The 16,883-nt window shown below is 37.4% G+C and overlaps 1 protein-coding gene across 5 annotated transcripts in view; it reads left to right on the top strand.

Moving 5' to 3' along the window:
- The window catches only part of DCDC1 (doublecortin domain containing 1), a 472,274-nt gene that overhangs the window by 450,862 nt on the left and 4,529 nt on the right, over positions 1 to 16,883 (top strand). For all 5 annotated transcript variants that reach the window (XM_086340929.1, XM_086340926.1, XM_086340925.1 and 2 more), the window contains one exon: positions 1,106 to 1,285. In XM_086340929.1, coding sequence (XP_086197055.1) covers positions 1,106 to 1,285 — 180 coding nt within the window. The remainder of the gene's footprint in view (positions 1 to 1,105; positions 1,286 to 16,883) is intronic.

Raw genomic sequence — 16,883 nt, 5'->3', positions numbered from 1 at the left:
TTGGCATTTGGAGAGTAGCTATCTAAGAGACAGCCAGCTCCTAGGAAAGTCTGTTTTGTTTGAATGGAGACCAGAAATTATGACCTTAGCAAAGAAGAGAAAAAGGCCCAGTGGATATGTACAAAGGTAATTATAATAAGTGTAGTCAAGTTGAGCCTTATGGCTTCATTGCTCATCACTCCTAAGGGTATGTCTCAATCTGTAAAAAGAGGAAGGAGCAAAATACTAATTGCAATGGAGACATTCGGAAGTGAGGAATTCAAAAAAGCAGTTTCAGTCCAGTTGATTAATCAGTCAGGATTGCCAGAAATAAAAAAGTCAAGACAAGAAAGGTCAGCGGTTGAGAGAGGGCTGGGGATAGAGACTGGAGAAAACTTTTTGCTTTGTAAAGTTTTTCATCAAAATGATGTGTTCTTATTTAATAGGGTTTCTCAAATCGTGAAATGTGTTCAATCTAAATCTTAGGCGTGTGCACAAGTCAAGGTTACTAGAAAAAAAAGAAATTGACATTGCTAGAAATATGACTTCTTGCCAAGCTAAGAAGGATAAATCACTGACCAGGGAATGAATGCAAAGCATTGAACTAGGACATGCTTGAAGTAGGATGAAAAGCTGCCTGGCAGGGATCTGGCAGAGTATAAGGGTGGCCGCTGTATTTTAAAAGACAGAGAGTAAAGATTTAAACAACAGTCATGTACATTCCCTTAAGCGTTTCTTGGTTAAAGGAAATGATGTTGTGATTCTAATAAAAAACTCATTTGTTAGATGCAGAGAAATCACTCAGTAGGAGAAACACCATGCACAAATCCAAAAACACATCTCTATTCATTTCTCTAAATTATAAATGAAAGTTAAGTACTTTGCCAAAATAAGTGCCTTATTGTTACTACTCTAATGGCTATTATTGCCTATAGTGATTCACTGAAGCAAGGGGAATTACAGAAGAGTCAGTGATAGGAGATGGTAATGTATTTCCTAAATTTTTTTCAACATAACGTACAATGATAAGATATTCCTGTCTTTCACACACACACACACACACACACACACACACACTAAACAGACAGTTCTCTAACCATGGCACTCTCTGGACTTTTCTTAACAGGCACACCTTTCTGAAGTCCAAGAACTGCAATCCAAGAGAAATTCTCTCATTGCACCTAAATGTACAGCATTCAAGCAGAGCAACCTGTATAAACAGCCCAATGCAAAACGAGTATGGATTTACCTAAATGGAGGCAGACTTGAAGATGGCACTTATGCCTGGGGCAAAACTATTTCAGAGGTAAATTTAGTGTGAAAGGAGAATGTTTCATAAGGCTAGGTTCAAATGCCAACTCTGACATTTCTAGATTGTTAGATCAGGCAAATTATTTTCCCTCTCTAAACCTCATTTTCTCATCTGTAAAATGGGAGAGTAATACTTTCATCACAGGGTTGAGATGATTATTAAATGAATTTATGTGTATGAAAATCTGGAGTACAGCTCTGCGTGACGTAATGTGTGCACCAGAATGACACTTGGCTGGCAGAGAACAATAACAGTTAAACCCTCTGCAGTCAAAGAGTAAAATCGAAACTTGAAAATAATTTAAAATAGTCTTCCTCTTCCATTTTAAGCCTCGTTCACAAAAGCGTGATTATCCTCTAGATATGTTCTCTGTGGGGAAAACCACAGTATTCACTAGAGGAAACCTGTCATATTCTTGATGCCCAGAGTCTGAGAATTATGGCAGACTTTCCACTTTTCAAAAGTAAAAGACTAAGGAGAAGATGAGTAGCAGTTCATTTATTGTTTGCAATATCAGGATACAATTCTCAAATTTGATATTTTGTCTTCAGCTTTAAATAAAAACTTTAGGTACCTAGGAAATGGATTTTGGTAGAATTTCAAAAATTCTTATTTGTTGCAGTGATATCTTATAATACATTGTAAAAATGTTCTTATTATTATTTTGTGAAATGTTTTTTATAACTTTTTCTGGGATAAGAGGAAGTCACATAAGGATGAGATGTTGGTGGAGGATGGAGGAAAAGGCAAGACAGTGCAACAGATGAGCCTGGAGGAGTTCGTGGAGGCTGCTGGGGCACCTAGAGTGTCAGGGGCGCTGCAGAAGGGCTATGCCCCTCACGGTGGTGATTCAGAGTGTGATGGAGACAACCCTTCTTTGACAGGGACTTTGAATAAGAACTGTGAAAGCAATTACATCTCAGAAGTTGACAACAGATTTGCTGTGCTTGAGAAAGAGAAAAATGCAGACAATACATTCAAAACTAGGAATGTAAGCAAAGGGACTTTATACACATGAAGAAAAAGAAAGTGATTTTTTAAAAATGAATGATGGCTTTTTCAGGAGAGAATATCCTAGAACAATTTCTATAAAAAAGCTGAAACATTTCTCAGAAAATCACAGTTTATTAAATTGTACCTAACCATTGCAACGAGAGCTCATATGTTAGTGAGGGAATATGAAATGATTAATAAATAAAGAGTAGAGCAGAGACAATAGGATTAAAGATGGACTTTCAAACTCAGGAGAGCAAAAACTTAGAGTAACTTTTATAAAAAGTACATATACCTAGTGAAGGAATGACTTTTGGATTTATGTGACTCTCATGTAGCATGTAAAAGGCACTCCATACATATTATTGCATGACCATATAGTTTTTTTATGAGCTTTGTACATAAAGGGCACTGTGCTAGATGCTATAAAGTATTACTCTAATTTATGTGTGTGAAAAGAGTTTGAAAAGTTTATAGTGTAGTATAATCAACAGGTTAACCTCAATAGTAGTGGTAGCAATAGGAGACATAAAATAGCACATGAGCTGTGTTCTCATTACATTCATATTTACAATTGGCAAAACATTTGAAAATACATCCAGCTTTACTTAGGCTTATAAAGAAATGGGCACTCTCATGGTAATAGGAGTACAACTTTTTGTAGGACCATGTGGCTATACAAATCATAAGAAAATGCACTTCTGTTATTGAATCTTATCCCAAGGATATTTTCATGAATTTATGCAAAGGTTATTTGATAATAGTATTTATCATAGGTTATTTATAGCATAGAAATATTAGAAATAAACACAAATAGGGAGCTGGTTAAATGAATTATAGTATGTAGAATGGGATATTATAAAAAAAATCAACTTTAGAAAGAATAATGACAGTAAAGATGTTCAAGATATACTAAATGAAAGAAGCATACTATAAAGCACATAGAGTTGAATTCTATAAACATGTATGCACACACATTAAAGAAAAAGACTGGATGGATTTTATTTTTGGAAGTGTTTATTGGATGGTCTTATTACTGGTGATCTAATAGAGACAGTCTTTCTTTATTATGTGTTTTTCTATGTGTTCCATATTTTGTTATGCTGAACCCAGATTGTAAGAAGAATGCATTTGCTAAGGGAGCTGCCACTCCTTTTAGAGAAGTACTAATGGCACCCCACTCCAAAACTCTTGCCTCGAAAATCCCATGGACTTTCCCGTGGTCCCTGAGGGTCGGACACAACTGAACGACTTCACTTTCACTTTTCACTTTCATGCGATTGGAGAAGGAAATGGCAACCCACTCCAGTGTTCTTGCCTGGAGAATCCCAGGGATGGGGGAGCCTGGTGGGCTGCCGTCTATGGGGTCGCACAGAATCGGACATGACTGAAGCGACTTAGCAGCAACAGCATGTGATGAAGGTCAGATCAGTAATCCATGCAGGAAGATCAATAGTAGTTCAGAGGAGGGAACATCGTGCCCACCTGGGGTGAAGGAGAAAGCTCCACAATGGACTCGATCAGGACCTCTGATGGAATTTGATCAATGGGCAAGAGTCAACATTTAGGCAGAGTAAGGATGAGGAGCAGCACACACAGAGGTATGGGTGTTAGATTCATAAACCAATTAAGTATTAATAGATGGTACTTGAACTAAGAAATAGGGAGAGATACAGACAACTGGAGAAATTGTTTAAAAGCATGTATGGTGGAGACCATATACTCTCTGCATAGTCTACGTGGGCTGCCATAACAAAAAACCACAGACTGGGTGGCCTAGACAACAGAAAATTATTTCTCACACTTCTGGAAGCTGGAAATTCCAAGATCAAGGTGGCATCAGGGTTGGTTTCTGATATGGACTTTCTTTCTGGCTTGCAGATGGCTGACTTCTCACCACTGTGTGGTCACACAACCTTTCCTCTGTCCTTATGTGGAGAGAGAGAGCACGCTCTAATGTCTCTTAACCTGAGTGTTGGGGAGGACACAATTCAGTCCATTACACTATCCCAGACTAAAGCGCATGAGCACTAGTTGTCTCTGAATAACAATGGCATAGTAAAGCCAATGTTTGGAGGAGATTAATATGGGCTTGGTGTATAGAAGGATACTTAGGCAATGTCTAGAAAGCTTTCTGCACATCATTTCTTCTTTTGTTTTGTTAAAAAATGCTCTTTCTAATCTCCTTCCTTTCCTTTTCCATTCTGTTTTTGTTTTTAGGGATCTGTTTGAGATTCTTTGTGATCAATTAGAAATGTGTCTTTTCAGGCTATCAGCCTGTAAAGAATACTCCAGGAAAATGGACTGTGGGTATGAATACAGGAAGAGTAGGGTTCAGATTTTACGGTGAATCTGGCTAACAGTGCCGATTCCAGAGAAGCTCAGAGTTTCAGTGGCTGGTACTTTTACCTGAAGAATGAGGAACAGAATGCTTTTCAGAGTGCTTTCCTCTACTTTCTACAACGAAACCCCCAGATGGTGTTTGAATCCCTTAATGCAGGTTTTCCCCTCAACTTTTTTCACTGCTGTGGCTATTCTGGATGATTTAACCACATTCTTCCTACTCAGTCTTTGAACGTGGCTGGAGCATCTCTCATCTGCAACTGATGTAGGGTCGTCTGTCATCAGTGCCTCCCCCACCCCCACAGGGTTAGTGGTTCTTTCTTCAGGGCCATCATATTTCTCTGATTTATGACTATCCAAGCCCTTCCTTCTATGGTCCTACAGCATCTGTCTTCTCCCATCCCTGCAATATCTTTCCTATTCCACAGAATTTCAAAACCAATGTGCTCTCTCACAGCCAAGCATAGTTCTGAATGCATGAGTGGAAGCTGAATGAATGAGAAACAGATCTTTTTTTTTTAATTTGTAGAGGGCAGTACCTCATGTCCTCAGGGAATATGAAATAGTTCTGTGGTGCCCATGTGTACCACCCTGAGAGTACCGGGTCTATGAAAACTCACAAAATAGGTGAAGAATTATGTAAAGAACATTGTTCGTCTATTATGAGCTTTTGTTATTGCAGAATTTAAACATGTAATTTATATTACCCACTTTAAAGGAGGAACTTGAGTAAATTTACATGTATTTGAAAAGCTGAGAATTAAGAACATCATTAAAGGTCAAAAGTTAACTGGACATTTTAGAACCTAATTGTACTGAAATGTCTTTTTTTCCTCCCAAATTTATTTTTTTTTAAGATTTTTGTAAACTCATTAACTGAGTCTGGTGTAAAATAGATCTTCGTGAAAACCAAGTGAAACAGCTATAGATTTAACTCCTGTTTGTATTTGGTATATATTTCTATTAAGTAACATTCATTCCCTTGATTATAATGGGCTTCCTAGGTGGTGCTAGTAGTAAAGAACCTGCCTGCCAGTGCAGGAGACATGAGATGCAGGTTCGATCCCTGGGTCAGGAAGATCCTCTGTAGGAGGGCCTGGCAACTCACTCTAGTCTTGCCTGGAGAATCCCATGAACAGAGGAGCCTGATGGGCTACAGTCCATAGGGTCACAAACAGTAGGACATGACAGGCAATTTAGGATGAATTTAACAATTTAGCATGAAGGCGCCCACCTAATTATAAACAGGAAACACAATTTCTATACACTAGTGACATTTTAGTGGTAAAGTAAGGGAAAATATAAGAGTTATCCTTATGTAGGATTTTTTTCAGGGCCTCCCAGAGTGGCACAGGCAGTAAAAAATCTGCCTGCAATACAGGAGACCCGGGTTTGATCCCTGGGTTGGGAAAATCCCTTGGAAAAGGAAATGGCAGCCCACTCCAGTATTCTTGCCTGGAGAATTCCATTGGCAGAGGAGCCTGATGGGCTACAATCTGTTGCAAAGAGTTGGACGAAAGTGAAGCGACTTGGCAGCAACATCTGGTTTTTTTCAAGCTGCAGGAATTTCTTCCAGAGACCTATCTACATATTTCTAGGACAGCTCCCCACTTCTCCCAGTCAAGGTAGAAACTCAGTTATCATCCTACTCTTTGGTTGCCTTGGAGCGGAAAAAAATACATAATATTCGCTGCTAGGACTGAATTGTGGTCCCCCTTTTCCCACTTCCAATTCTTATGCTAAAATCCTAACCTCCAATGTGATTGTATTTGGAGACGGGGCTTTGAAGAGGTAATTAATGTTATGTGACCTTAAGGGTGGAGCCCTAACCTGAAATAATGTGCGGGTTTATAAGAAGAGAAAGACAGATTTCTCTGTCTTCTCCCATCATATGAGAACACTACAAGAAGGCAGCTGTCTATAAGCCAGGAAGAGCTCTCACCAGAAACCATATTAAACCACAGCTTGGTCTTGACTTAGTAGGCTCCAGAACTGGTGGTATTCGTTTAGGCAGCCTACGCAGAAGATAGCTACTATTACTACGGAAAATTTAGGAAAAATTTTGTGAAACTGTATGAAACCATGTGAATCTGTTGTAATTAATATGAAATTTTGGATTATTTGAAGAATAGATTATTGTTATATTTTCTAATTGTAGAACAGCATACAGTCATTTTTGCATTAAAATTAGAAACAGAAAAAGCACCAAGAAGGAAATGAAAATTCTGACTCCCACAAATAACCGCAATTATTATGATTTTAGTAGATCTATTCACATGGTTTCTATATATTTATACATTTGTTTGCCATTGTCATCATGTTAGATTACATTAATATGTGTAATTATTCATCAAACAAGCTCATGTAACTTTTTGCCTGCATAATTTAATATTCTTTATCAAAACATTATTTTCAATGGCATCATCATATTCTATCAAATGGTTGGATTATTACTTACTCATCCAGTTTTCTATTGTTTGCCATTTAGATTGTTTCTAATTTTGCTATCATAAAACATAATCCAAATAACATATCTACACATAAATCCTTTTAAAATTTCTGATTATCTCTGCCAAATAAATTCTTAGAAGAATTTCTATGTCAAATTATGTAGATGTGCTGGAGAATTTTGACAGCTATCACCAGATTGTTTTCTAGGAATATTTCAGCACCTGATGCTCCCACAAGTTTGAATGAGTGTTCCTACTAACATGCTGTTTACATGAGTAATCAACAATGCTAATTGCAGTCACTTAGAAATATGTATTTGCAAGTTGACAGGAGAGAATGTTATATCTGTGTTTCAATTTATATGTCATTAATTACTTGTAACAGTGATTTTTATTTGTTTTGCTTTATTTTTACCATTTATTAGTAGTCTGTGAATATTTTTCACACTAATATAAATTTTTTTTCTATGGCAATAAGCTATGCATAACTTTGTCAGATTTATTATAACAAATTTCCAATTTGCCACAGTATCTGAGAGATTTTTTAATGTGCAGAAATTAATGTATCTTTAAAGTTTGTTCTTACTTTTTCAAGTTCCAATAGTATTTTACTATCCTTATATCATATAAGACTTCCCTGGTCACTCAGATGGTAAAGAATCTCCTGCAATGTAGGAGACCTGGGTTTGATCCCTGGGTCAGGGAAATTCCCTGTAGACGGAATGGCTACCCATTCCAGTATCTTGCCTGGAGAATTCCATGGATAGAGGAGCCTGGTAGACTACAGTTCATGGTGTTGCAGAGTCAGACACAACTGAGTGACTTTCACTGTTTCGTGTCATAAGAGACACAGATGTATAGAACAGTCTTTTGGACACTGTGGGAGAGGATGAGGGTGGGATGATTTGAGAGAATGGCTTTGAAACATGTATATTATCATATGTGAAACGAATCACCAGTCCAGGTTTGATGCATGATACAGGGTGCTCGGGGCTGGTGCGCTGGGATGACCCAAAGGGAGGGGATAGGGAGGGAGGTGGGAGGGGGGTTCAGGATAGGGGACACGTGTACACCCATGGCGGATTCATGTCAATGTATGGCAAAACCAATACAATATTGTAAAGTAATTAGCCTCCAATTAAAATAAATAAATTTATATTAAAAATAATAAAAATAAAAACAACAAACACACAAAAAAGATTCATCTGATTTTTTCTTAAGATTTTTATAATTGTCTGTTTCCCTCTTACTTTTTAAATTGTGTGAAACTTTTTTCTGGTGTAAAATTTGAGTGAAGCTATTTTCTCTGCTTTATTTTGGGCTTAAAATTACTATCTCAGCCCTACTTACCGAATAATCATTTTTGTTCTTCCCACTGAGTTGGAATACAAACTTTCTGATTATATATACTGAATTCTTATTAGCGTCTTCTTTTAAGTTATCTGATACTTTTAGAATTATTATAGTTTAATATACTTTAAAATCTGATAAGAGTTTCCTATTGTTGTACTTTTCAGTTTTACTTAATTTTCCTTGCCTGTTGATATTTTTAAAAATTTCATTTATGTATTCATTTGTTTTGGCTGTTCTGAGTCTGTGGCTATTGCTGCCCAGGCTTGTCTCTAGTTGTGGCAAGTAGGGGCTGCTCTCTAGTTAAGGCGCGTGGCCTTATTGAGGCAGCTTCTGTTGCAGAGCACGGCCTCTAGTGCATGTGGGCTTCAGTCGTTTCAGCCTGTGGGCTTAGTTGTTACAGTTTCCTGGGCTCTAGAGCAGAGGCTCAATACACAGGTTTAGTTGCTCCATATAATGAGAAACCTTCCCAGAGTAGGGATTGAATTCGTTTCTCCTGCATTGGCAGGCAGATTCTTTACCACTGAGCCTCCAGGGAAGCCATGTTGATTTTTCTAGTTGACTTTTTTCTAGTTGACTCAGCACCCTAAAATCATCCTACAAAAGTTTTGACTATAGCTGTGTTAGGCTATTACTTTCATAAGAATTGACACCTTTTAGAATATTCGATCTTTGAAGCCAGATTGAATTGTGTGACATTGTTATATATATATATATATATAAATATTTTTGTCCTTCAATAAAATTTTAAGATTTTTATAAGGGCCTAATATTTTAAATTAATTGTCACTCTGAGCAGCTTTGATGTTGGAATGAACTTCCCCTACTGTATTTCTTAAATACATATCTTTGGTGAACAGCAACAAAAAACAATCAATGATTTATAATTTATTTTGTGCTTGACAACTTTATTAAGCATTCTTTTTGTTAATTTCTCATCCATTTACATAAATTTTCTAAGAATGATATCATATTAAGCTCATATGGTGATGATTTTACCTATTCTTTCAGAAGAACTATTTCTTTTATTTTGATTTTGTTTTATTGTATTGATTAATTAAAAGATGCTTGGTCCTTGGAAGAAAAGCTATGACAAACCTTGACAGTGTATTTAAAAAGCAGAGACATCATTTTGCTGATGAAGGTCCGTAGAGTCAAAGCTATGGTTTTTCCAGTAGTCATGTATGGACATGAGAGTTGGACCATAAAGGAGGCTGAGTCCCAAAGAATTGCTGCTCTAGAACTCTGGTGTGGTGAAGACTATTGAGAGTTCCTGATGCTGGGAAAGATTTCGGGCAGAGGATCATGTCATCTGCAAATAGTGAGAGTTTTACTTCTTCTTTTCCAATTTGGATTCCTTTTATTTCCTAAAGATTCCACCAGAAAATTACTAGAAATAATCAATGACTATAGTAAAGTTGCAGGATATAAAATCAACACACAGAAATCCCTTGCATTCCTATACACTAATAATGAGAAAACAGAAAGAGAAATTAAGGAAACAATGCCATTCACCATTGCAACGGAAAGAATAAAATACTTAGGAATATATCTACCTAAAGAAACTAAAGACCTATATATAGAAAACTATAAAACACCGGTGAAAGAAACCAAAGAGGACACTAATAGATGGAGAAATATACCATGTTCATGGATTGGAAGAATCAATATAGTGAAAATGAGTATACTACCCAAAGCAATTTATAGATTCAACGCAATCCCTATCAAGCTACCAATAGTATTCTTCACAGAGCTAGAACAAATAATTTCACAATTTGTATGGAAATACAAAAAACCTCGAATAGCCAAAGCGATCTTGAGAAAGAAGAATGGAACTGGAGGAATCAACCTACCTGACTTCAGGCTCTACTACAAAGCCACAGTTATCAAGACAGTATGGTACTGGCACAAAGACAGAAATATTGATCAATGGAATAAAATAGAAAGCCCAGAGATAAATCCATGCACATATGGACACCTTATCTTTGACAAAGGAGGCAAGAATATACAATGGATTAAAGACAATCTCTTTAACAAGTGGTGCTGGGAAATCTGGTCAACCACTTGTAAAAGAATGAAACTAAACCACTTTCTAACACCATTCACAAAAATAAACTCAAAATGGATTAAAGATCTCAACGTAAGACCAGAAACTATAAAACTCCTAGAGGAGAACATAGGCAAAACACTCTCCGACATACATCACAGCAGGATCCTCTATGACCCACCTCCCAGAATATTGGAAATAAAAGCAAAAATAAACAAATGGGACCTAATTAACCTTAAAAGCTTCTGCACATCAAAGGAAACTATTAGCAAGGTGAAAAGACAGCCTTCAGAATGGGAGAAAATAATAGCAAATGAAGCAACGGACAAACAACTAATCTCAAAAATATACAAGCAACTCCTACAGCTCAACTCCAGAAAAATAAACGACCCAATCAAAGAATGGGCCAAAGAACTAAATAGACATTTCTCGAAAGAAGACATACAGATGGCTAACAAACACATGAAAAGATGCTCAACATCACTCATTATCAGAGAAATGCAAATCAAAACCACTATGAGGTACCATTTCACACCAGTCAGAATGGCTGCGATCCAAAAGTCTACAAATAATAAATGCTGGAGAGGGTGTGGAGAAAAGGGAACCCTCTTACACTGTTGGTGGGAATGCAAACTAGTACAGCCACTATGGAGAACAGTGTGGAGATTCCTTAAAAAACTGGAAATAGAACTGCCTTATGATCCAGCAATCCCACTGCTGGGCATACACACTGAGGAAACCAGAAGGGAAAGAAACACGTGTACCCCGATGTTCATTGCAGCACTGTTTATAATAGCCAGCACATGGAAGCAACCTAGATGTCCATCAGCAGATGAATGGATAAGAAAGCTGTGGTACATATACACAATGGAGTATTACTCAGCCATTAAAAAGAATACATTTGAATCAGTTCTAATGAGGTGGATGAAACTGGAGCCTATTATACAGAGTGAAGTAAGCCAGAAGGAAAAACATAAATACAGTATACTAACGCATATATATGGAATTTAGAAAGATGGTAACAATAACCCAGTGTACGAGACAGCAAAGGAGACACTGATGTATAGAACAGTCTTCTGGACTCTGTGGGAGAGGGAGAGGGTGGGAAGATTTGGGAGAATGGCATTGAAACATGTAAAATATCATGTAAGAAACGAGTTGCCAGTCCAGGTTTGATGCACGATACTGGATGCTTGGGGCTAGTGCACTGGGACGACCCAGAGGGATGGTATGGGGAGGGAGGAGGGAGGAGGGTTCAGGATGGGGAACATGTGTATACCTGTGGCAGATTCATTTTGATATTTGGCAAAACTAATACAATTATGTAAAATTTAAAAATAAAATAAAATTAGAAAAAAAAAAAAAGATTTCGGGCAGGAGGAGGAACGGGCAACAGAGGATGAGGTGGTTGGATGGCATCATTGACTCAATGGACATCAGTTTGAACAGACTCTGGGAGATAATGAAGGACAAGGACGCATGGTATGCTTCAGTCCAAGTAGCTGCAAAGAATTGGATACGACTGATGACTGAACAACAACAGAAATAGTAGTAAAAATAAATATCCTTCAGTTCAGTTCAGTTGCTCAGTCATGTCCGACTCTACGGCCCCATGGACTGCAGTACGCAAGGCTTCCCTGTCCATCACCAACTCCTGGAGTTTATTCAGACTTATGTCCACTGAGCCGGTGATGCCATGAAGCCATCTCATCTTCTGTCACCCCCTTCTTCTCCCACCTTGAATCTTTCCCAGAATCAGAGTCTTTTCCAATGAGTCAGTTCTTTGCGTCAGATGGCCAAAGTATTGGAGTTTCACCTTCAGCATCAGTTCTTACAATGAATATTCAGGACTGATTTCCTTTGGGATGGACTGGTTGGATCTCCTTGCAGTCCAAGGGACTCTCAAGAGTCTTCTCCAATTGATGTTCAAAAGCATCAATTTTTTTGGTGCTCAGCTTTCTTTATAGTCCATCTCTCACATCCATACATGACTACTGGAAAAACCATAGCTTTGACTAGATGAACCTTTGTTGGTAAAGTAATGTCTCTGCTTTTTAATGTGATGTCCACTTTTCCTCCAAGGAGCATGTGTCTTTTAATTTCATGGCTGCAGTCACCATCTTTAGTGATTCTGGAGCCCCAAAAAATAAAGTCTGCCACTGTTTCCATTATTTCCCCATCTATTTGTGATGAAGTGATGGGACCAGATGCCATGATCTTCATTTTCTAAATGTTGAGTTTTAAGTCAACTTTTTCACTCTCCTCTTTCACTTTCATCAAGAGGCTCTTTAGTTCTGTGCTTTCTGCCATAAGGGTGGTGTCATCTGCATATCTGAGGTTATTGATATTTCTCCCAGCAATCTTGATTCCAGCTTGTGCTTCATCCAGCCCAGCATTTCTCATGATGTACTCTGCATAGAAGTTAAATAAGCAGGGTGACAATATACAGCCTTGGCATACTCCTTTCGTGATTTGGAACCAGTCTGTTGTTCCATGTCCAGTTCTAACTGATGTTTCTTGACTTGCATACAGATTTCTCAGGAGGTAGTCAGGTGGTCTGGTATTCCCATCTCTTGTAGAATTTTCCACAGTGTGTTGTGATCCACACAGTCAAAGGTTTTGGCATAGTCAATAAAGCAGACGTAGATGGTTTTCTGGAACTCTCTTGCTTTTTCCATGATCCACTGGATGTTGTCAATTTGATCTCTGGTTCTTCTGCCTTTTTTAAATCCAGCTTGAACATCTGGAAGTTCATGGTTCATGTACTGCTGAAGCCTGACTTGAGGCAGAAATTGATAGAGTTCTTCAGGCACTCTATCAGATCTAATCCCTTGAATCTATTTGTCACTTCTACTGTATAATCACAGGTGATTTGATTTAGGTCATACCTGAATGGTCTGGTGGTTTTCCCTACTTTCTTAAATTTCAGTCTGATTTTGGCAATAAGTTCATGATCTGAGCCACAATCCGCTCCCAGTCTTGTTTTTGCTGACTGTGTAGAGCTTCTTCATCTTTGGCTGCAAGGAATATAATCAGTCGATTTTGGTATTGACCATCTGGTGATGTCCACGTGTAGAGTCTCCTCTTGTATTGTTGGAAGAGGGTGTTTGTTATGACCAGTGCATTCTCTTGGCAGAATTCTGTTAGCCTTTCAACTGCTTCATTTTGTACTCCAAGGCAAAATTTGCCTGTTATTCCATGTTATCTCTTGACTTCCTACTTTTGCATTCCAGTCCCCTATAATGAAAAGGACATCTTTTTTGGGTGTTAGTTCTAGAAGGTCTTAAATATTCTTAACGATGGAAAAAAGAAGAAACAGGATCTTTTCCCCTCCATAAATAGAAAGTTGGAATGCTTTGTTTTTTGTGTTTTCCTTTTCCATGTCCCTTTTTAGTGATGTTTTACATTTTTACTTTCCCTATAAAGACTTATTTTAAAAGTTTAAATTGATTTATTTTCTAACCATTTTTTATAACAGTTATATCATGTTCTAGTGATCTTCCTGCTTAATATGAGTCATTTTATACCATGACTTTTCCATAGTGAAGGAATTTCATTCTTTTTTTTAAATAATCTGAAATGTATCTGAGCGATATGTTTTCTGAATTTTTCTACATATAAGAATATCTTTTGTTTCCTGTAACCAAAGTAATAATTTAGCTGGAAACTGAATTCTTACACTGAAACCTTTTCCCCTAAAAGGTTCATTTTCTTTAGTAGTCATTGTTGCAGAAAACAGGTCTAAACATAACTGAATTTTCCCCTCTTGTCTGAAATTCTTACTTTTAACCCAGTTAAAGTTAAATATTAGTCATTTTTTCATTAACTTTGCCATATCTTGGGTTAACCTATTTGATATGAAGACATGTTTGAAAAAAGAGGATTTTCTTCTGTTTTTTTTAATAATTTCTTAAATTTATGTATTCTGAATTCTTCTCCACTAATATAGGTTTAATATCTGATGTCCTGATGTGACAAATGTTTAACTTTTCTCTTATAAATTTTGTCTTATTCTTCCTCTATATCCTAGGAGATTTTCTCAACTTAGTCCTCTCTAATGCAATTTGATTTTCTATAATATTCAGTCTGCATTTTTTCTGTTTTAAAGACAGAGTTTAATTCTACTGCTGAATCTTTCATTTCATTGCCTCTCATTCAGCTCTCTATTCATATCAATTTAAAACTCTGTTTCTTCTCTTACCAGCTGTGTGACCTTGGTTATGATATTTAGCCTCTCTCTTCTCCATTTTTCTCACCAAGAAAAAGAGGATCATAATTATTCCCACAAAATAAAATTAGATTATCCTTAGAAACTTTTAAATAAGTTTCTAGCCCATAGAAATGTGCCAGTAAATTTAAACTGCTATTATGATGATCACCATCACCATCACCATCATTATCTCTGCCTGTGTCTCAGCAATGCTCCTTTCCTTTAAGCTGTGGTCATCTCACTTCTGTGTGTGTGTGTGTCTGTGGAAGTCATATTTTATTAAAATTTGAGGGAGCACAATACAGATACTCTAAAATGTATTTGTGCTCTAAATCTTTTAAAAAAACCTCTTCACCTTGTGTACAGATACTGTTTATGTTGTAGAATATTTTCACAATCCTCTTATTGCTGAGGTTCATTTTTCTATTTATATCTCCATGTGCAAGGAGAGCTCTATTGACAGGAGACACTAGTTCTCTTTTGCTCCCCTAAATTTTGACTTGGGAACTGTAGGATCCTCCTGTAGATCCTGAATCAGAATCAAATTGCTGCTGACTGGCTACTATTCAGCAAGGGGTGTAGGACTGCATTTAAGTCTTTCCTCCCACTGCTCCTGTCTGACTACCTCCTCTACAATGGGAATGTATTCTGGGATAATTTCTGTTACTGCTCAATTCAGTGCATCCATCCCTTGCTCAAAATACTGGGTGAAAAATTCAGTCTCTGAATTGCATTATCTCATGCAATAGAGAGATTGTCTCTTGTCTTCCTTCATATTTCTGAACCATTTTCCAGATGCAAGATGCCATAAGTTGCCCAGGTCTACAACTCAATTGCTGTGAGTTGTAGCCCCTAATTTTATGTATAAAAAGAAGTATTAGGTGACTGGGGCTCATGCGAACCTGGCTCCTTCATTTTGGGAGAGCTGCTGTCTGGCCTGGATGATAGGTAAAAGTCATACAAGCAAGGTGTGTGGAAATGTCCTACTTTCCTCCTGCTTGCTTATATGTTCTGTCTTAAAGTCTTATGCACACGAATGGAACCACGCTTAGGGGTCTGGCAACAGGTTCAGTGATCTTTTTTAAAACTATTGACACTTTGCATCTGGGCATGTGTTTTTTTTACTGTTTCAAGGAAAATTGAAAGAAATTGAATTAGGCTCTAACAGACAGATTTTTAATTTACCAATTAAAAAAAAAAACTTTGATGATAATAGAATCATAGAATCCAAGAGGTATTAGACTAAAACTTTGATTTTATAGTTGAAGAGACTCTTTCATAGGCACATTGCCTGACTTGTTTGAGGTCAGACAAAGGCCAGAACCAGGTCAATGCTTTTGTCCTTCTAGCACCTTGCTCATTGGAAAAAAAAAAAAAAAAAATTGAGCTATTCTCACAAATCTAGATTCTTCAAGTCAAGATCTTTCACACTGAGCCATTTCTTAAACAGCAAGGAGTCTCTTCTGTATGGAAAAATAGAGAACAATGTAACTTATATGCAGAGTACGTCATGAGAAACGCTGGGCTGGATGAAGTACAAGCTGGAATCAAGATTGCTGGGAGAAATATCAATAATCTTAGATATGCAGATGACACCACCCTGATGGCAGAAAGCTAAGAACTAAAGAGCCTCTTGATGAAAGTAAAAGAGGAGAGTGAAAAAGTTGGCTTAAAGCTCAACATTCAAAAAACTAAGATCATGGCATCCAGTCCCATCACTTCATTGCAAATAGATGGGGAAACAGTGGAAACAGTGGCAGACTTTATTTTGGGGGGCTCCAAAGTCACTGAAGATGGTGACTGCAGCCATGAAATTAAAAGATGCTTATTCCTTGGAAGGAAAGTTATGGCCAACCTAGACAGCACATTAAAAAGCAGAGACATTACTTTGTCAACAAAGGTCCATCTAGTCAAGGCTATGGTTTTTCCAGTGGTCATGTATGGATGTGAGAGTTGGACTATAAAGAAAGCTGAGTGCTTAAGAATTGATGCTTTTGAACTGTTGTGTTGGAGAAGACTTTCGAGAGTCCCTTGGACTGCAAGAAGATCCAACCAGTCCATCCTAAAGGAGATCAGTCCTGAGTTTTTGTTGAAAGGACTGATGTTGAAGCTGAAACTCCAATACTTTGGTCACCTGATGCAAAGAACTGACTCATTTGAAAAGACCCTGATGCTGGGAAAGATCGAAGGCAGGAGGAG

Source organism: Bos grunniens, chromosome 15 (genome assembly GCF_055505025.1).
Source record: "Bos grunniens cultivar Pamir isolate PY7600 chromosome 15, Bosgru_T2T1.0, whole genome shotgun sequence".
Classification (NCBI taxonomy): domain Eukaryota; kingdom Metazoa; phylum Chordata; class Mammalia; order Artiodactyla; family Bovidae; genus Bos; species Bos grunniens.
The sequence above is the reverse complement of the archived record's forward strand: the minus strand, read 5'-3'. Positions and strand labels throughout refer to the sequence as shown.